The sequence below is a fragment of the Paroedura picta genome, chromosome 2 (genome assembly GCF_049243985.1).
Source record: "Paroedura picta isolate Pp20150507F chromosome 2, Ppicta_v3.0, whole genome shotgun sequence".
NCBI lineage: Eukaryota > Metazoa > Chordata > Lepidosauria > Squamata > Gekkonidae > Paroedura > Paroedura picta.
Genome location: NC_135370.1, coordinates 150624267 through 150646076, shown reverse-complemented (window position 1 = coordinate 150646076; position 21810 = coordinate 150624267). Strand labels below are relative to the sequence as shown.

The 21810-nt window shown below is 46.6% G+C and overlaps 1 protein-coding gene across 3 annotated transcripts in view; it reads right to left on the bottom strand.

Moving 5' to 3' along the window:
• Positions 1-1606: 1606 nt before the first annotated feature.
• The window catches only part of TMEM63C (transmembrane protein 63C), an 88299-nt gene continuing 68095 nt past the window's right edge, over positions 1607-21810 (bottom strand). For all 3 annotated transcript variants that reach the window (XM_077323319.1, XM_077323321.1, XM_077323320.1), the window contains 13 exons: positions 21026-21146; positions 18397-18530; positions 16598-16720; positions 14864-15017; positions 13767-13873; positions 13142-13228; positions 12148-12213; positions 11408-11570; positions 10202-10307; positions 7339-7506; positions 5482-5597; positions 3889-3960; positions 1607-3653 (listed from right to left, as the gene is read on the bottom strand). In XM_077323319.1, coding sequence (XP_077179434.1) covers positions 3441-3653; positions 3889-3960; positions 5482-5597; positions 7339-7506; positions 10202-10307; positions 11408-11570; positions 12148-12213; positions 13142-13228; positions 13767-13873; positions 14864-15017; positions 16598-16720; positions 18397-18530; positions 21026-21146 — 1630 coding nt within the window. In that variant the 3' untranslated portion in view covers positions 1607-3440. The remainder of the gene's footprint in view (positions 3654-3888; positions 3961-5481; positions 5598-7338; positions 7507-10201; positions 10308-11407; positions 11571-12147; positions 12214-13141; positions 13229-13766; positions 13874-14863; positions 15018-16597; positions 16721-18396; positions 18531-21025; positions 21147-21810) is intronic.

The window sequence follows — 21810 nt, the reverse complement described above, 5'->3', positions numbered from 1 at the left end:
ACTTTCTAAGCAGCCATTTTCTTCAGGGGAAGTGATCTGTGTTGCCTGGAGATGAGCTGTGATTATGGGGGATCCCTGGAGGCTGGCACCTATGTGGCACATGTACAATACCTCTTATTTCCTCAGTGAGTTTGCATAGGCTGAAGTTCAGTTTCCAGTTAGGAAGCCTTCAGGGTTACGTAAAATTACCAAATGTCTAGGTGAGAGTACACATTCTCAAGATTTACTGCACATGTGGCATCTACACAACAAAATCCACTAGTCTCCTCCTATTAGATTTCTCTACTTGTTGCTTGCTATTTCCTACCTCAAAATGGCTTCCAGATGCCATGCTATGTAAGACTAGGAAGAGACCTCTGCCGGAAGTTCTGGAAATCTCTCATCAGTTAGGTCAGGTACGCCTAGGCGAAAGGCTGACTGCTCTGTAGAAGGGTGTGCCTTAAAACCTACAGCAAGGAAAGTTAGCAGCAGTTCATTGGGTGAAGACTCTACACATTCACAGACTGAGGGAGAGTTAGAACCACCCATACATCTGAACAAGCAGCCCTCCTCCTCTCCAGGCAGAATAGAGAGGCTGCTTTAGTCTCTCTCATTTATCTGTGGTGTACCTCCAAGGTATACATTTTGGATTGCAAACCCAGGTTTTACATAATCTGGATTTAATTTATAACCCTTGATCTTTGCCCCCTACTTTCTGAACAACAGCAGGAAGCTGACTTGGATCCGTCCTGCACAAAACAGGCTCTATGTTCCTGTTTGGGCTTCTGCGTATTGTGAAGCAGGTACAAAATGAACAGGTGAAGCTTTTCTAGTGCAGAGGTGCAGCAACTTAGAGAAAGCTTTCCTCATTCCTGCATCTCTCCACTGGGAAAGCTTCACTTGTTGAGGCCAAATCACTCATAACATCCTTGGGTCCCCCAGGTGACCTACTGATCCAGATGTACATGCAGAATTCTATACTCAAAACTGAATTCCCAGGCATATCTGGGCACAAGTGGGGCTGTGGTGTATAGGGAGAGGGGACCTGAGCCTTCCCACCCACGCTCTTTCCTGACCTGAAATGGCCTTGGGGAATCACATCACAGGAGGGTACACAAGTACTGATGGGCAGGGGTGGAAGTAAACTATTACAGGATTGTAAGGAGAACCAGTAACAAAGTTGCTGATGTGGGGTCCTTTCTGTCTTCAGCTTTGAAACTAATGCAAGTTGTTAAGGTGCATTTACCCTTCAGATGGGCTATGCTTGGGTTTCCTCAACTGGCCATTGTAGGTTGGGAAAACGGCTTCAAGCCTCATTTCCTGCTCACCTGATCTGAACTGACTGTAGGTACCTGGGAATTATGTTCACAAGACAGAACACAAACTGGCACCCTCTATTAATGTCCGTTGCCAACAGGTGAAGACTTGATTCATCTAGCACCCCCCCTCCCAAGAATGGTTATTGGCCCTCCTTGTAGTGCTGTTTGCTTATGTGTTTGTAATGTTAACTATTTTTTTAATTGTTTAAATGTTCTTTAGGCTCACCACCTTGTGGGCCCTGTTTGGGTGGAGAGGCAGCATAAAAATGTTTTAAATAAATAAATGCATATTTGATCCACAGGACACATGGAGGAAATGCAGAGTTTGTAATAGGAGAATCAGCCCTTCGTGCCTGGCATACAACCATTACCACTGCAGGAAAGACAAAAAGGGAGGCAGCCCTTCATTGGTTAAGGCTTGCCAGCATGTCACGTGTAACACTGAAGTCCTTCACTTCCTTTAAGACATTGGCCATGTTCCAAGTGCTTTTGCTAGCAATGAGAGAGGACCCCCCCCCTTCCCGCACACACATTTAATTCCAGGTACTCTGCAGAACGCATTTGGCATGTGCACTAACTATCTAACAGGACAGTGTATTATGCAACTGAGCATGCAGCTGGCAATGGCAGCCTGGGGCATGCTGGTATACAAAGGCAGGTTGTTATCACTTAAAGGTTTATGATTCCATCCCAGCCTTATCTGGATCTGCCACAATCACGCGGGTCATGGAAAGCTGCCAAAAGAAAGCACACAGTCCCTTCAGAACACAGCTGACCTGCAGCCCATCCTGGGAGCTGCTTTCCCCCTAACCAGAGCCCAATACGAGAAGCTTCCTTCATTCCTACACCTCTCTGCTAGGACAGCTTCACCTGTTAGGGCCAAAACAAACAGGGCCAAATCCTTGGGTTCCCCAGTTACTTGCCAATCCAGACGCACTGGGGGAAATGCCTAGGGGAGGAGCTGCCGAGTGGCGAGTGGCAGACTGAGGCAGAGTTCTTTCCCTTCTTTATACTTCTACCTGTCTTGCTTTTAAGTCCTGCCCCTGCCCTGTTTTCTATGCAATTGTGGCAGACGTAGGCTTCAAACAGATGCAAGCCTGTTGCTGTTGTGTTTTGTCAGGCCCATGGCTACTAGCTTGCCCTTTCACCCACCCCTGGAGGTCTATTTGAACAAGGAAATCCACCCCCAGCCACCCTTTCTGGAACTCAGGCAAAGAGTGGGCAAGACCTGAATGAGATAATTCTACTGGAACCGACCCACCTAGAAAAATAGAGACGAGACAGGCCAAATGGGCACAGCAAGTCTTTCTTAGAGGCAGCTGATTTGGGCAGAAGTAGTAGTAGCAGCAGCAGTAGAAGCAGCTCGTAGAGCACAACCAAAAGCTTAAGGAGTTTTTGTCATTCACAACAGAGAATCTCTACATAGTAGCCCTATGGCATTCGGGAACCTCTGTGGACCACCTGCTTCTGCAACAGAGTCGTTGCTCATTTTTAATTTGTTTCAGGAAACTCCTTCCCCTCCCAGGTCCCGCAAAGCCTTCTGTAAAAGTTCACAGCTGCTGGGGTGGGGGTGGGGGCCAAACGGTGGGAGTTCCACCGTCTCTTTCCTTGCCTGCCACGAGCAGAAGGCTGCACACACTGCAGAAGAGTTTCCCCATAACCAGAGAAAACATAAATAAAAAGCAACAAAACGGAGGAGGGAGAGTGCGAGAAAACAGGGTGATTGACATGGGGAGTTTATCGGGAGAGTCAGGCAATGGAAGTCTGCAGGGCCTAGAATGGACGGAGGAGAGGCAACAAACAGAACAGGTGTGGAACAGCTGGAGCTGCCGGAAGCAAGGAAGCCCCCGCAAATCTCCCTCATTAGTTCTGTCTCCACCACGAGTCAAGCTACCTGTGCACAGCAGTCAGCTGCTGTCCCAAGACTGAGGCCACAAGACATGCAGCATAGAAGGCTCATGATTCATCAGCCCGATGGGTCCCAGTCTGCTTAGCAAGAACTCGACCTCTGCTCAGGAGCGGTTCACAGCAGGACTGACACACAGCCCCACAGCACAATCGGAGGCCTCTGGATGTGACACTTCCCTACGACGTTCTTAACATTTCAGTGTTTCTACCAGTCGGGGCTCTGGCCAGAGGTTGTCAATGATAGGAACTCTGGTTGTCCAGCACCAGCTCTGTTCCGTATTCGTCCTCCGTGCTCTCCAGCTCTGTCTCAAAGCTCTGCACGTCGCCCTCGTCCAGGTTCTCCACTTGCTCGAGGCGGGTGCCCATCGTGCCGTAGGACTGATGAGCCGGGGAGGCAGCAGGCGTCAGACTCAGCTCAGGCTCTTGCAGCACTGTGGCCACAAACATCTGTGACAGAGAAGCAAACAGCAGGTTACATCCAAGAGGCAAAGGAATACAAGCCAGAGGAAAGGAAGGGTCTGGATGGTCAAGAGAAGGCGGTAGACTCATGCAGCCAGACGGAGTGGCGGCCCAGTTGCCTGTGAAGAATCCAGAATGTCCCTTGGTGTCCACTGAAAAACTGGCACTTTGGCAACCCTGGTGTACAAGAAGGGGGGGGATAGGGGAAGGCAGGGAGGCTTACATTGGAATTGGGAGTGGAGGAGATGCTGCTCCTTTCTGTGTCATTGAACACGCCTTCAGACTGCTCAGACATCTGCTTGCAAACAGAGAAAAGTACAGGCAGGGTGAGAGATAAACGAAGGCCCCGCCCACAAACCCCAAAAGGAACATTCCCCTGAAGGGACGATGGGATGAGAATAAAATTGGCATCTGGATACTCACTGCAAGGCACCTGCATGTGTTCAGGTACACACAAGCAGTGTGAGAATGTGTGTGTGCCAGAGACATGAGTGGCTACAGCACTAACTCTCAGAAACTTGGGTACTGAGATCCTTCTGACATTACCTGTGGGCTAACAAACATCATAACCTTTTTTGAGGCATGGGGGGGGACCTATTCGATGGTCACTTTCTTGCAAGTGTTACTGATGAAATCTTGTAGTGGTCAGAGCTGGCCTTAGAGGAAGGACTTCCAGTTTCAAAACCATGAAACTCACTGGGCAGCTCTGGGCCAGTCACTGCTGCTCAGCTTCCCCCAAAAGCTGCTGGGATGATAAAATGGGGTGTGGCCCCTGACCATGTCCTAGGCTTCTGAGCTCCTTTAGCGAATGGCATGAGAAATACTTGTGTCTTTCCATACCCTGAAAATTGGCCTGGTTATTCTTTAGGAAATAAGAACACTAATTGAGATCAGTGTAAGCGTAAAGAAGTACTCCGAGACAATGGAGAACCTCAAAAAAGAGATGCCAATAATGGCAAAAAAGCAAGTGTAGTTGATATTTTACTTTGTTTGTGGTCCTGTTCTGTCATGAACTGTGATCCCTCTGAGCTTCTAGTCTCCTCTGCAAATTACATACTTAACAGACTGCCTCTGCCTCCATAGAGATCTGCCTGCAAAGTGGGGTTGATGCAAGACTTCCTTTTGATGGTGCCTTGCTTTCCAGAGGTCCACTCTTCAGCTTTTGTGGAATGGCCTTCTATCGCTAAGTCTCATGCATTATACACCACAGTTCTTGTCTTGTAAACATTTCCCATTTCAGCCTTTTGGGTTTTAATCTATGCTGTGGGTTTCTTCATAAGGTAATGTCTCCAGTTTCTTCAGGCTGGAGAGGTAACTTGCTATTGTTTTTTTCTGATGGGTTTTTCTGAAAGCCAATTTGAGTGTTAAGACATTCACTATTTACGGAAACCAGTCTGCAATTATTTTGGGGACTAATCCTGATTCCAGAAGTATACATGAAGTTTCTCCAGCAAAGAGTGTTTCACATACCCCTATTGCATCTGAAGCTCTTTAACCCAGGCAAATTACTCAAAATGTGTTTGAATTTAGTCAACATTTGAATCAATTTGTCTCCTGTGCTTGCTGGATTCCAAACTTTTCCTGTTTTGTATCACCCCTTCTAAAAAGATAACATGTACATCTGTTTCAGATGCAGGACAAAATTTTAGGAAGGTAGTTGAACGATTTCCTTTATCTATGCAGAGCATATGCAGATCTTAAAAATAATGAAGGGACCAGCACCCAACATTGGGCTTTCTGAATTTGCTGAAGTCCACCTGAGATGCACAACAAACAGCTCACAGGAAACTGGAAGCATTCTTTCCTGATATCCTACCTGGTAACTGGAGGGTTTCCTTGTCTGGAACTTCTTCAGACAAAGGCCAAAGAAGGAAGAGAGGATGCAGAAGAAAAGGACTACGCAGGTGAAGAGGGTGATGGGCCTGATGAGGCCTGCAGCATAGAGAGAAAGAAGAAACAACAACGCAGGAATCTGCATCAGCTCTCCGTTGATTTCTCCAATTACATTTACCATTAATCCCCAGTGTTATGTGCAAGTCTTCTAACATCTGGCTAGGGGCTTTCTAAGTGCTAGTGACCCTCAGCCCTCAAATCTACCTAATTCTCCAGCACCAACCCTTCAGAGAATCATCAATAGACCCCTCAGTCCACACCTGCAATCTTAACATGTACTGGTTAAAATCTGCCTCACATCAATCCAACTTTAGCTACTGCACAGTTCTAGAAGCTGGGAGTTAGGAGATCAGTGGCAGAACATCTGCTTCACAGCCAAAAGTCCCAAATTCAATCCCTGGTACCTGCACTTGAAATGATCAGGTAGTAGATGACCTATGCTAACCCAGTTTCCTGAGATCTTGGAAGCTAAGCAGGGTCAGCCCTGGCTAGTATCTGGATGGGAGAGCACCAAGGAATGCCAGGGTCATGAGGCAGAGGCAGGCAATGGCAAACTCTCTCTGAACATCTCTTGCTCAAAAACCTCACGGGGTCAATGTGAGTGAGCTCTGCCTTGATGGCACTTGCCACCACCAGATGACTTGAGACCCTGGGAAGCCACTGACAGTCAGAATAGGCAATACTGGCCTTGATAGACCAGTGGCCAGATTCAGTATAAAGCAGCCTCGTGTGTTCATGAATTTTGGAGCAGTGGAATATCAGTAAGACCTTCTACACCTGTGTTGTCACCCTCCAGGTATTTCCTAACTAAGAGGTGATTTATTAGTTCAAAGCCACAGAGACTGCAAAAGCAGAAGCCACTGGGGCTTCTTATCCATCGCTTGTCATAGAGGAGGTATCCGTGATTATATACAGGGAGACCTGCAGATCTCATCCCCAGCAAGAGCTGAGTGCTTGATAATCATGTACCCTTTGCTGCGAACCACTATGTGGCCTGAAACAATTCATTATCTGTCAGCCTTAAGCTGTGTGTGTTCAAAAATGAGGTTTAGAATTCATGGGAGCATTAACAGGATCATAGAGTTGGAAGGGGCCATACAGTCCATCTAGTCAAACCCTCTGCTCAATGCAGGATCAACCTAAAAATCCACCTGACTTCAAGACTGCCAGTGAGAAATCATCTCCTTAGGCAGCTGATTCCACTGCTGAACTATTCTGACTGTGAATTTTTTCCCCCTGATATCTAGTCGATATAATTCTCCATCCATTATTGCGGGTTCTATCTTCTGCTGCCAACAGGAACCTTTCCCTGCCCTCCTCTAAGTCAAGGGTAGTCAACCTGTGGTCCTCCAGATGTCGATGGACTACAATTTCATGGGAATTGTAGTCCATGAACATCTGGAGGACCACAGGTTGACTACCCCTGCTCTAAGTGGACGAGGTCGCAGAGGTGGACAAGGAGGAGCCACGGCCCAATACTGACTGATCCACAGACCGGTACCGGTCTCCAGACTCGAGGTTGGGGACCACTGCTCTAAGGGACTGGGGAAAACAACTGGTTTAGCACCAGAGTCCGCACCAGCAGACAAGCTTAACCTGCCTGAAAGCACAGGGATCAAGTGTGTGCTTCAACTGCAGAGTTTGTGCATCATTTTCCAAAACATCAGGTATGAAAATGCTATAAGAGAGAGACATCCTGCAATATTCCTATTCAGAAACTGCTATCACCTTTACATTCAGAGAGGCATGAATGAGTTTGCAAAGCATAAATCGTACCGACCCAGACGGAGGATGGAGAAGAACAGCAGCCAGAACATGCAGAGGATGGGAGCCACCACCACCTGGCTTATAGCTGCGGAGTGGATACGTTGGTTCAGTTTGGTGGGAATATACACGTAGTAAATATTGTAGCGATCAACCATATGCTTCAGCAGCATATAGAGCAAACCTGTGTGGAAAGAGATTGGTAGGGAGGAAACAGAACAGCGGCTCAGTAGCTGAGGTGTTGCAGGGACTGACAGTGTAGCCCAGAAAGACTACACATTGTATTCACCAGGAAGTGCTACAGTTCTGTAACCCAGTGTTTGCTGTGCATGCAGAAGATCCCATGTTCCATGCTTGGCAATGCCAATTAAAAGGGTCTAAAGGAGTAGTGCTGGGGGGAAAAGTCAGAATCATGGAATTGTAGGCCATCTAGTCCAACCCCCTGCTCAATGCATGATCAGCCTAACGCATCCAGGATAAGGATCTGCCCAGCCTCTGCTTAAAGACTGAGTAGACAGTGGGGTGGATGCATTGGAAAATCTCAGCTGATGGATAAATGAGGGAAGATTCCATTGATTTCCCCCCTCTGACTCTGTCAATGTTGGTCCCATGACTCCACAAGCTACTTGTGGGGGGATTGGGGGTTGCAGTGAGGGGGTGGGGAAAGCAAAGAAATGCCCTTTTGTGTAGAGATTTTGTATGAGATCCATCCCACTGTTGGGCTGGACGGACCAAGGCTCAGATTTGGGAATCTTCCTGTTCAATAATTCCAACTCTCCTGGAAAACATTCACATTCCTTACTGATCAACAGCAGAAAGCTTAGTGGCCCTCAGACATTCTTATTGCCAAAGGAAATGCAAATACTAAAGATGACACTGAATGGCACTGGACGTCTGTCCTAGGCTTGGCTTTCTTTCAGAGTGCCCAGTACTATGCTCACAATGGGAGCCAAACTTCCCACCTGTCTCTGACACCTCATAGTGTCCTGTGTTCAATCACCACTCCTAGATCTAGGAACAGAGCATTTCCGAATCTGGTGGCAGGTTCCTTCCTTCTGGGCCATATCTCCAAGACATTCTGCTGTTTTGTGGGATTAACATCTTTAAACCGCCCGTGGCGCCACGGGCGCCACGGACTAAATAATTCGGTAAGCAGGGTAGAGGTGGGATTAGTCCGTGATGAGGAAGGGTCCGGATTGGACCCTTCCTCACGACAGACAATTGGAGGGACCAATAGGCAGGCGCGAAGCGCCTGCCTATTGGTCCCTCCGATTCCCAGCTCCAGGAACTGCAAGCCGCGCGCAGCGCGGCTCGCAGTTCCTCCCAGCCTGACGCGGCGAGAGGCGCAAAGCGCCTCTCGCCGCGTCAGGCCGCCGACCCAGGGAGCCCCCGGCAGTCGCGCGAAGCGCGGCTGCCGGGGGTTCCCTGCCTGGCGGGCTGACGCGGTGAGAGGCGCAAAGCGCCTCTCGCCGCATCAGCCTGCCACCAACAAAAGAAGCTTGCTGCCGACCAGTCCGCCGCCGCCGCCGACTAGCCCGCTGCCGACCAGCCCGCCGCCGATACCGTAAGGCCCTAGCGCCCGCTGCATTCCCCTGCAGCGGGCTTGATTACTAGTACCTGTATAATTCATAACCTCCTGCACATGCAGAAGCTGATCACCCAGAAGGACAGGACCTGACACCAGATTACAGAAAGATCACTTCACAGCTAATCCGACCTGAAAAAATATCTGAAAATACCTTATCAGTAATTTAAAGGTATTATTTTAGCTAGATAAAGATTTTTATACTTTTCGACTACCCAAAATGGCTGAACATATTCTGGATGTTTTGGGACCACTGGATAGCTGAAGCTGAATGATATTTAAATGGGTTGAAGTCCCTTTAAAATACCTTTTGGTTGAACCTGTGGCTTAGAGAAGGTGTTTAAAGGGACTGCAAGCCCTTTTAACACCTTTGGAGTTCACTCACACAGTGGCTTGCAAAAGGCATTTCAATTTTAAAGAGCCCACATTCTCTTTAAATGCCTTTCTTCATTGAAAGCAATAGAGGATACGGGCACCATCTTTAGGGGCCCACAGAATTGGACCCCCTGGTCCAATCTCTTTCAAACTGGAGTGGGGGTGTAAAAGGGAGGCTCCAACAGCTATGCTGAAAATTGGTGCCTATCTCAAAAAACAGCCCCCAATACCCCTGGATCAATTCTCCATTATAACCTACGGCAGGGGTAGTCAACCTGTGGTCCTCCAGATGTTCATGGACTACAATTCGCACGAGCCCCTGCCAGCAAACGCTGTCCATGGACATCTGGAGGTCCACAGGTTGACCACCCCTGACCTACGGGAACCACTGATTATAATGGTCCCCATGGGGTATAACGGAACGAAAAAAAAATCGGCGTTCCCAAATATTTACCAAATCAGAAAACCATATTGGTACTGGAATTTGGGAATATCAGAAAATATCACTTTTTGGGGTCCAATATACCTGAACCTGGAGAATACTGTTGTTTTAGCATGCCTCTGGAGGCAGACGTGTGACCTGCCTTATAGTGTTGCTTTCTGCTGCAGCACCTCCTCTGACTGTGATGGGCCAAGCCAAGGTACTGCATAGATGGCCAAAGACAATGAGAGCACCTTTAGGAGACTGCCATAGATATACTGGGCTGGGCTGTGGCTCAATGGTACAACAGCGGCTTAATGTTTAGGAAGTTCCAGGTTCAATCCCCAGCATCCCCAGATCCTTAATAAAAGGATCAGAACGTATGCTTTAAGGCTGTTGCCTGAGACCCTAGAGAGCTGCTGTCAGTCAGGATAGAAAATGCTGATGTTGATAGATCAAGGATCTGATTCTGTATAAGGAAGCCTCATGCATACTCACCAAAGGGGACAATAATGGGACAGGTGATGCTATAGGTCATGACAACAGCAAAAATGCAACAGGTCCAGGCATATTCCAAGCCAAACTGGAATTCATACGCTTGGTTCTGAGGGGGAAAAAAACCACATTATCATCCTTACTGTGTTGTCACCTTCACTTAGGTTACAAGAACTCTGTAGTTCTGTTAAACTGGAACCACTGCTGGATTATTGCTGATATGATATTTTATGACTGTGTCATCTGTTTAGACTGTTCTACATATTACCCCTGCAATGTTTTATGTGAACATTGAGCTGTATCGGAGGGTAATATAAACATCTAATAAATAAAATAAAAATAAATAAATAGTAAAAGGCAATGTGGTTGAAGGCCACATGCAGAAAAATTCTTGACCATAATTAGTTTTCTTTAATCAAGGTTAAACAATATGCTTGAATGTCAAAATGTCAAAATCACAGGTAAGGGCTGGCCACAAACCAGAATGAGAAAGCTATTTCAAGAGGATCTGCAAACCAAGGCATTACCTCTGCTTAAAATGCCCTGAGCAACCATGATTAAACTATTTGCCTTCCACTTTGGCCTTCCTTGCTTACAAGGCAACAGACTGGTTTTGCTGTTGGCACTTTTATACATGCCCTCTGTAAGCCATGGTTTCACCGTACATTTAAGAAATAAACCAGGGCTAAAGTGAATGAACCATAACTAACGCTAGCTGTATCATGCAGTATCATGTACCAAATCAAACAGAATCCTGTGGGAGTTCAGCTCCTCAAGAATCCCCATTGCCTGTTCAGTGGCATCCCTTCTCCAAGGTCCTACTCAGTTTTGTCACTGATTAAAACCAATGCAACTACAAGGAACAGAAACGTAATTTTCTTGAAAAGAAAACAAAGCATCTTGAGAGGTGAGTATTTCGCTCTAGGCTGCATGTGGCATAGCATGTTGCAGAGCACTGAATACACATGGAACCTAACCTCATTGACAATACTCCAGGGCCAGGCTTTTCCCAAATCAATACTTTTTCATATACAGTTTTCAAGAAACCAAACCTGTATTTCAGAAGGCTCTTTCAGGCTTTAAGACACCAGAGTGTAGTACGGCCTTCAGAAAAGGCATAGCAATGTAAAATGTAAAAACCTAATGAAGACAGGAGCCCCACAGTGTTCAGGAACCCACCCAAACTAAGCAAAGAACAGAACCACAAACCCGCTTGATATGGAGTCGCTCTGGCTCAGACTTGGCGAAGCAAAGCCGAGTGGCGTAGACAATAAGTCCCGGGATGCGCAGCAGCTCCATGGCCGTTCCGATCAGGCTGGACGTGATGACGTAATTGACAAAGAAAGCGCCGTTATCCGGAAGGAACACACACCTAGCCGTACAACCATCAAGGGAAGACAAAGAGGTGTCCTGAGCACATTTGGGAAGTAACCAGCATTTGCCATACTTTTCTGAGAACCAAGGCCATAACTCATATGGAGAGGGGATTTGATAACCATCTTCAAGTATTTAAAAGGCTACCATATCGAGGATGGAGCAGAGTTGTTCTCTCTTGCCCCGGAGGGACGGACCAGAATGAATGGGATGAAATTAATTCAAATGAAATTACGTCTAAACATCCGGAAGAAGTTCCTGACAGAGTGGTTTCTCAGTGGAACAGGCTTCCTTGGGAGGTGGTGGGTTCTCCGTCTTTGGAAATTTTAAAACAGGGGCTAGATAGCCATCTGATGGAGAGGCTGATTCTGTGAAGGCTCAAGGGGTGGCAGGTTACAGTGGAGGAGTGATAGGGTTGTGAGTGTCCTGCAGGAGGTTGGACTAGATGACCCATGAGGTCCCTTCCAATTCTATGATTCTATGATTCATATACAACCTCCCCTCATACACACAAGCAGATGGCAGAACCGGTGACAAAACACCTTTGTACATTCTCAACGTTCAAAAATACTCACTGAAACTTTATCTCCGCCTCGTCCAAAAAGTGGATATCAAAGAGCCACCGGAAAAAGAGATCCAAACTGGTGAGAGACAATGGAGACCAGAAGATGGTTGTAAGCTGACTGCTTAGTACAGAAGAGAGAGGAAAATATTCGGGGCTCATGGGCAGGGATCTTCTGTGTACAGGTTATATTGAAATGATCTTAGGATACAGCTTTTTAACCCAAGTCTTGGATGAAGCCTGATTAAAGTATAGTACTGAACCTGATAACAGTGCTGGAAAAACTTGCATTATATTAAAAACATTATTGTCTAACCTGGAAAGCTGTCCACGAGCAAACTCAGTTATACAGGACCTTACTACAAAGGGCTTATGCAGCACAGCTGAGAAAAGTTAGCATAAGCAATCCTTTCTTGCAGCTACACCGACTGCTGCAATTGGAATGGTGCTGCAAATCAATGGGGAAAACCAATGTCTAAAAAGCACATGCCAAGCTATGGAGCACCTCCTTTTGAGATTCTTTCTATAATTCCACAGGTTCTGGTCTCTGGCAGTGTGCTTCCTAACACCCACCATCTTCTTCCACCAAAGCAACAGAGCCATTTCCGGGTGTCCCCCACGTCCCTGGAGCAAAGGTGTTTCACAAGAGCCCAGGAGGCATTACCTTTACGTCTTTGGGGGGCATCCGGTTGATAACAGTTGCCTCCATCACAGAAAGGTGTTTGGCTTGGAAATGCCATGGCAGCCAATTGGTGGCAAAGCCCTTCAAAATTTGTAAAAGCATCCAAGACCTCCATAAGGTTGGGGACCTCTGCTCTAGGCTTCTACTAGATACTGTTAACTCTAGACTCTAACTAGGTACTGCTGGACTCCACCATGCTGGGAGCTAAATTTCAAGCGTAGATATTTATAGCATTCCATTTGCAAACCATCATGGAGGGTTCATGATAGAGCTGCTGAAAGGACAGTATGACCTGGATGTATATTGTAAGTTCTTTGCGCTGTACCTGGTCAATCCAAGCGAAGGTAAGATGATGACCATAAAGACCAGGAAAAAGTAGCACTTGTGCATTGTCAGCTGATTTTCATTTGATCTACAAGGGGTGAAAAAAAATATGTGAATTAACAGCAGATACCAAGGCTGCAAAAGTGATCGGGGAAAGCTAGATTAGAATTCTGCAATAAACTGAAGTGACACACTAAATGTTCCCCTTCCCAAATTGTAATGTTAGGATATCGTATGCAAAGGAAACACATTTGCATGAATTTTCTTGCAGGTATAATTTGGATTGCACATGCTTTTCTGTCTGGATACAAATTTTCTTGGGAGGGGGAGAGAGTTCATGTGAAAACTGGAACCAAGAAACAATAAAAGTGCATTAGCTGTTGGGGACTGTTTGCACCAAAGCTCATCAAATTTAGGCTTTCATTTATGGGTCTGAGTACTACAAAACAGTTGTTTTAACTATTAAAGCACTGGTTCTTAAGGTTATCGGGGGGTTATGAAGTTTTGTAATGGTTAGCATCGTCAGAGAGCTCCCAGAGATCCAGAATTTGTGGGGCCAAAACTAACTCCAGCAGCAAAATATGTAATTACATTTCCAGTCTGAAAAGTAAGAACGTGTGAGTTACCTTGTCCAGTGTGCCTCGAAGAAAGCTGAGTAATACACAATGAAAGGGAGGAATACAGAGAAAGCCCAGAGCAGCAGTGTGGGGAAGAACTGGGTGACAATTGGGTTCTGCAAAAAAAAAAAAAAAAAAAGAGAAAAGGAGTAAGTATAGGTTTACCCCTGGCGTGCCAGAAATCTCTCTCCATGCAGCCCCCTGGGGATGGGGTTAAAAAAATAAAACTTCTGCTCTATGAGGACAGTCTGCTAGAGAGAAAGTCACTCCCCATCCTTGCCGGATCTCCCGTTTAGAGGATCCTTGTCCTGAGAATGTCTGCTTCAGTGATCAAGAGTGAGGCCTGACTGACATAGAACTGAGCCTCACTACTTTGCATGGCCCCAGCATCTTGCTGACACTTGGCCCTGAGCGGCTATGCATTCAACCTTGATTCCCCCAAGCTGTGCCACCGAGGAAAACATGGTTCTTAGCATGCTAATATTTTATGCATTGGCCCAGGTTAAACAAGATGCTGGGGCCATGCAAGGCAAGTTCTTCAGAACACCAGTGTGGTGCAGTGCCTGTGAGTGTTGGACTCGGTTCTGGGAGACCCAAGTTCAAATCCCCACTCTCTGGATGACCTTGGGTAAGTTACTCTCTCTCTCTTTCTCTCAGCCTGACCTACCTCACAGGGTTGTTGTGAGGATAAATGGAGAGGAGACCAATGGGTTCCCACTGGGATGAAAAGAGTTGTATAATAAATTTAAAGAAAATGAGCCTCAAGGGCAGATGTCTGTTGGCCTCAGCAATTGCTATCCATACGTTGTTCCTTCTTCATATCAATAACCCACTTCATGTGTGCTTGCATGTCTACAGCCAATATGATGGGCATTAGCACAGAGCATGCATTAGTCTTGGTTTCCCTCCTGTTCTGCACCCAAAACCTTCCTATCAAGTCAGGGCCAGGGGCAGAACTCCCAGTGTGATGCACTGAGTGGCACCCTCCCTTTGTTTGATGAGCATGGAATGGGCAAGCCCAGAGAGGTACGGAGTGGGATGTCCCCCTCTTCACAGCCAAGCTTTGGTGCCAACCAGGCAGAACCCCATGGGAGGGGTGTGTGCACCTTGAGGCTCTCCACAGGCCGTGTGACGTTGAACATGTCCATGGTGTTGACAATGATGGCGGGCGTGGTGAGGAAGAAGAGGAGGATGAAGAGGCAGATGTTGAGCAGGATAAATCGCACCCACCACGATGGACCACGGACGGACAAGTTCTCCCTATGAGAAAGAAAGCACATGCGGGATGGGGTGCGCCAGGAAGGTATCAGTGCCCTCTATTGCCAGGATAGCCAGCCTCGGAATAATACCCTGCCCAGCTTGCAGGATTTAGAACTTATGGATACACCTGCTAGGATTCTAATGAGTGGGCCAGGGACAAGGGGCAGAGATTTATGATCATTCAGGAGATAAAACAACACAACATTCCTACGATCTGCAGAGCCCACTTCCACTGACTGAGGAGATGTTTCCAGAAAGAATTGGGAGAAAAATTCTGGAAGAGCTAGAAAGATGGTGGATGAAATCCAGACCTTTCAGCACATGAAAATGTTTCTTCTTGTGAACAAGTGATGTACAAAGTTTCTTCTTTTATGGCAGCCCCTGTGCCTCAAGAGCACCTGACCTTTTTGGCGGCAGGGAGGAGGCCAGTTTGGATCCTGGCCAATAAGTTAATGAATTTAAGAGAATGATTTAGTTGGAGCATACATGGTAATCTTCTCACAACTGAAGAAGGGAAAAAGAAACATACAATAAAGTAACGCCCGGGTGTTCTAGGCTCTTGATATTTCTTTTGCCTCTGGAATGCAGGAAATGAAACAGCTAGTACCTCCCAGAAGTAGTACCTTAACAGAGGGATTCGGAGCTCCTTTAACTGATTCTGGTAAAAGTTGACGTTGTAAAGTTGCCAGCAGACATTGAGAAAAAAAAAAACCCTGTACTTTTAACTGCTTAACATGTGGAAATGGCCAGTTGAAGCTTTTCATAGCATGGAGGTCAATAACATCACCTGGCAAACAATATCCCAATAAGCTTCTATTGAAGGGCCAGGACATTTTCCTCCAGGTCAGTTGGCAACTCTCGCCATGCATTTCCTCCTAGTGCATCTCTATGGGAAGCAGCTTAGTTGACATCTGGCTTGCAGATGTCTATAAAAGCTTTAAGGTTGCTGGAGCTCCTTATGAGAAGGAAAGGTGGGGTATAAATATTCCAATAAACACAATCAATAAGAAGGCTGACAGCTAGAAGCATCCACAGGAGAACACGTCCGTCAAAATCAGATGATGAATATTTGCCATGAGGACTTTCTGGAAGCAATTACGGCCCTTGCCAGTGACTTCTGGTGTGCCTTTAGCAATAAACTTCTCTGCGCTCAGCAGAAGTGCATTAAGTGTAGTCAGCAGATGCAATGGCTTGTTTTACTTAACTCTGCTGTGATGAATGTTGCAGCAGCCCTAAAATAGGCTCACCAGGATTATTCCTGCTCACAGTACAGTGCCTAGATGGACTAGCATAAGTGCCCAGATACATTTCCTTTCAATTTACCTCACTTGACGTCACTCTCTAGGGGTCAAAGAAGTCCCCTACATACCCAACAGGGAAGCTTAAAAAGCAGAAGTGGGGAATTCTTGGGAACATGTCTGCCAGCTGAATAAGGTAAACCTGGGCATGGCATGAGGCACAAGCTTTTTGGCCTGATCCAGAAGGCTCTTCGCCCGTGGCTTCAACCCGTGGCCTTGAGTGAACCAGCCCCATGGATCCAGGGCCGGCCCAGCACGTGTTGGAAAAGGAGGAACATTTACCAGATGATGTCATTGGGGGCAGGAGCATATTTGACCCCCCAGCAATGGGACTTCACCACCGTGGTAACGGAGGACTGTTGTGGATGCTTTCGGCAGTGGGTGCGGCTGTAGTCCTTCAGAATACTGGGGAAGAGGAGAAGAGGCCATGGTTACAACAAAAGGGTGGCCTTGTGTTCCCACACAGCATCACTTTGTAATTATTTAAAAAAAAAAAACCCAAACCAAAACAATTGAACAAGCCAAGGCAGCTAAATCTGAAGGCTTCCATTAAAAGAGAAGACAGAGAACAACTTCCTAGATATCTCTGCAAGGAGAAATTCTGACTCCAAATAAAGCACAAGTTAGGCCTGAGGACAAATGCACCCACACAGATACTAAACTCTCTAACATGCCTTTCTAGTTGTGATCATGTTTCTTATCACAGCACGAGGAAGCACCTCTTCCCTTTCATGTTTCAGGAGAGAAATCCTCCCAGCACTTATAGGACTCAACCAGGGCACCACATTAAAGAATCATGGGGTGTTCTCAATGCCGTTTTGAAACCCCTTGTCCAGTCCTAGCATAGGGAGCAAAGCTGTGAGGGATAACAGGATCCTGGGAGTAAAGGTGTTGTAGATGGACATGGCCACTGATTACTCAGGTAGCAACCCTTAGCATGGATCACAGTCCGCAGCAATGATCTAAGAACATAAGAGAAGACATGTTGGATCAGGCCAGTGGCCTATCCAGTCTAACTCTCTGTGTCACAGAGTGGCCAAAACCCAGTTGCCATCAGGAGGCCCACCATTAACCTGTTTTGTGCATTTGGACTGGGCAAGCACAAGCTAGCAAGGTATGTCTTCTGCATGCAGTAGGATGGAGGCAGGAGGAGTGGCAGTAAACACCCTCATGGAGGGATAGGAGCTTCCAATGCAAAATTCCATTCCTTGCAAAACTGGGGAGAGGAGGGCATTAGAATGCATCTTGTAGGGATTTTCCTCACATTCAGCATTCCTAGCTGTCCAATATGTATTTCTGGGATGCTTTCTAAAGTCATTTGCTTAGCTACTCCAGAGGAGATAATTTGGATTCGGTTTAATGAGATATGTGTATTAATGAGATAAATGTCTAACCACCTTGTTAAACAATCATCTGTGCAGGTCAGACACAAGAGGGCCACAAAGCCCACAAATTACAGGAAGAACCCTCCCAGACCTTGACTCATTCTGCATTTGGAGGATAATGCACTTTCAATGGGCTTTTGCAGCTGGATTTTCCTGTGTAGAACATGAAAATTTACTTCTAAGGTGAATTGAAGGTGCATTAACGCCTGGGTGCAGAACGGGCCCTTGTTTGCAAGGTTGGAACAGGTTCTTCTTGCCAACTGCTTAGAAGATGCCTGCTCACAGCTGAGGTTCCCCGAAAGCACAATCCTAGTAATGAGAGATGCCTCTTAAAATCATGAACCATTTTTTTAAAGGTTATACACAAAATGGTTTTAATTACTGTATCTAACTTGTATGTGTATTTAGGGTGGGCTCTTCTTTTTCTTCAAGGCACCTATGGGGGGGGGAAACAGCAACACTAGCCTTCCAAACTGAGAAATGCGCATGGGCATTGCTTCTCAGCCGCTGAAAGAGGCCCTGCAGGCAGGCACTGATTTACTGGACTGAGATCGGTCGTGGATCTTGGCCACCGGGGTTCCAGCCCTACCTCCTGGCGCAGACCAGCTGGACAGCCCCATTCAGTGAGGGCAAAGGGAACAAAATTGTAAAACCCCTTGAAGTGCTAAGAAACAATGCGAAGTTGTGGGTGCTCACGTGGCAGTCATCCGCTCATCCTGGAACGTGACAAAAGCCATATTGAGGCGCTTGAGCATGATCCGGCTGCGTTCGGCATTAAACTCATCCGTCAACTTCTCCTCAAGCTCCCCATAATACTGCTCAGCATCCACCTGGCAGAGGAAAGGAAACAGAGAGAGCGTCGTATGAATCTGGCCCCTCCTTTCTTTCTTTCCTTAAAGACTGTAATTGTTGACTGCTTCCCTAAACTCCAAAATGCTTCTTTGGAAGTTGCTCCCAACTCGAGGATAAACTGATTTGCTCCATGACATCCGAAGAGGAATGAAGTTCGGACTCCATAACAATACTGAGATTCAATAGAACATTCATTGACAGCCACATTCTAACTCCAGAGTTGCAGAGGGACTGAATCTGTCATCACAGAAGGTGTGAGTGTACGAGGGAGTCTGACTGGGTCATGCTGGTACCTTCTGTCCGACATCACTTTAAAGAAAAAGAACAGCAATAACCGTGTCAAGGAGATGACGGACTCCAGATCAGTGGACAGTTGCCCGAGGTCTGCCGGTAATGCAGCAAGGCCTCCAGTTTGCTCTGGATGAAGCAGGTTGTACAGAGGAAGAGGGAGAGTCTTCATCACCTCAGAACTAACCTCACAACTCATTTGAAGAAACAGGGCTCTTTCCCCATTCCCTCATCTCAGTTCTGTCTTTTTTCTTCCTCTTTCCCCCTCACTGTCTTGGGGAGGAAATCCTTAAAGAACAAAAATTCAAAATCAAGGGAATGCCAGGGGTGTGGTCCGTCTTAGGTCAGGACTTCATGGCATTGTGGTTAGGGTTGCCATATATTTGGTATTGTCCCAAAGCAGTCTGGAATTTCCATGGACTGTCTGGGAAAAGAGAAAATACAGGGTGCTTTAGGACTGAAAAGGCCTGGAATGCATAGCTGGCAGGCAGTGGTGGCAAAAGGCAGCAAATTCTTCCATCTACCAGGGTCTGGATCAGGCACAGCTACTCTTGCGGTGCACTGGGCAGCATGCAGATGCTAAGGATATCTGTCTGGTTTCCCACATGGGTATATTGAAGAAGATGAGAGGGGCATAGCAAAACAGGCCAGAGATGGGGCTGGAATGACCACTCCCAGTATCATCCCAATTCCTGCCACATTCACATTTTAAAGAACCACAGGACAGCCTACTTATGTTTAGGCTGAGCCTAAAACCATAAGCTAGTATCATTTAGAGGTAGGAGAAATGTTCTCTGTTCATGCCCACTTAGAATATCCTGGCAGTCCAGGACTAGCTAAAATTAAGCCTTGTTTGCTAGTCCAGCTTCTGGGCAAGAAATTTAGAGAAGCCACAAATGCCTCTTGCTGAGTTCCATTCTCAGGGCTGTTTCTCCTGGGATGCTTAAAAGGAATCTGTGGACAATTCATAGGACAAAGTAGAAGCTTAAGGGCAAATCTATGCTCAGATTTATGCCACTTTAACTATCCTGGCCTTTCTAAGGCCCGCTTTGCAGAAGACACTGCCCAAGAGCACTGCCACTGAAAGCTTGTGTGGTGCTGTGGTGAGAGTGTCAGAATAGGACCTGAGTGACCCAGCTGCCAATCCCCACTCTGCCATGGGAGCTCCCTGGGTGACCTTGGCCCAGTCACAATCTCTCAGCCTAAACTACCTCACTCAGGTAGCATTTTCATCACATTTGTCCAGAATTTTTATTGACACCATCTGGTAACACTAATCATGGGTCGAGGTTAGTCTAGTTCTGAAGACCTCTTTCCACTGAAATGCCATGAACTTACTTTGTACTCCAGAGTTACAGGAATCTTTTCTTTGTGGCTGTAAAATCACAGCTGGCTTATGGTGATCCCATAGGGTTGTCAAAGCAATGGGCATTCAGAGGTGAATTTGCCATTGCTTGCCTCTGCGTAGCAACCCTAGTATTCCTTGGTGGTCTCCCATCGAAATATCGACCAGGGCCAAGCATGCGTACCTTCTGAGATCTGATGAGATCTGTGTTAGCCTTGGCTATCCAGGTCAGAGCCCACAGGAACTCTTACTCCTGGACAATCAAGATGGTTCCAAGCAGTACACAGGCAGCCAAGTAGCTGTATTACAGCACTGGAAGGACCAATACACTATCCTCTGTTCACAAACAACCAGAAGACCTATCTTGTAGTATCTGAAGACCGATCTCTTGTGGCAGCTGAAATCCCAGTGTTCAAAACACAACAACAAGATATTTGCCAACAACTAACACCTTCATCAGTGACCCCTACCATGACGTGCCTGTCAAAACAGACTGTGAAGAAGCACTCTCAAGACCAATTAAGAAATACCATTCAAATCCCCTTGGCCTCCTGATTCACGCTCCCCCACACCCTTTAAGTTTTAAAAAGATAAAACTGTAAAACCTTTACAAGCCCTCAAAAAGCATTAACTGGAAACTGGAAATCCAGAGTTGAAATTTCACCATAGGGAAACCATTATAAGGATCATCTTTCCCTTATGCTAAAAGAGCAACATTTTAGTTCGTTGAAGGAGACTGTTTCTTGCATAGATTGAGTAGCTAGCAGATTAGCAAAGTAATGGAGTGAAGAGAAGAGAAGATACAAATGCCCAATCCCAGTCAATCAAGAAGTGACCCACCTCTTCAAAGCCACAGATACGGCAACAGAAGATGCGGGAACAAGGGTGGATCTTGATCATGATTTTCCCTTCCTTCTGAGCTTTGGTAGTAAAGTACAATCTTCCTTCCATTGCCCTGCGCCTGTGAGAAACAGAAATTATATTAATAGCCTGCTTTTCTTGCTGAGTCTGAAGGCAGATTCCAGTATATTAAAAAATATACTGTTTTTAACAGGACAGACATACCATAAACAATGCAAAAACCGAATTAGAACCCAGAAAATAACAAGGGGGTGAGGCTATGAAACTGATGGGGGGACATCCCAGCTCCCTCTTCCCACTGATGCACCAAGGCATCCTGGCCCAATGTTCATCCTGGAGCCCAGCTACTGGGCAGCAGTGTCTGGGAGCCACTCAAAGCCCAGAGAGACTCCCAGTGTCCACCATGGCTGTGGCCCAGCTTGGCTCAGCTCTCAGCATCCACCACAGCAGCTGGGCTCAGAGTGACTCCTGGCCTGTGCTGCTATGGTTGGGCCCATAAAAGGAGGCTTTCTAGCCCTCTAGCTCTAGACAGCTAATGGCAATGTAAAAAAAGGACTCTTCATTACACATACGTGGCTCACGCTGGCCAGACTAATGTGTTCAGTACTTGTCTAATGACTGGATTCCATCTTTGTTTCCTTTTGCCTCCCTACAGTTCTATAAACATGAACTGTACCTAAGATGCCACTCTTCAGTGCCTGGGATGCAAGCAGACAGGGTCAAGTGGATGGCATTAGATAGGGAATAGTTCTAACATTGTAAGT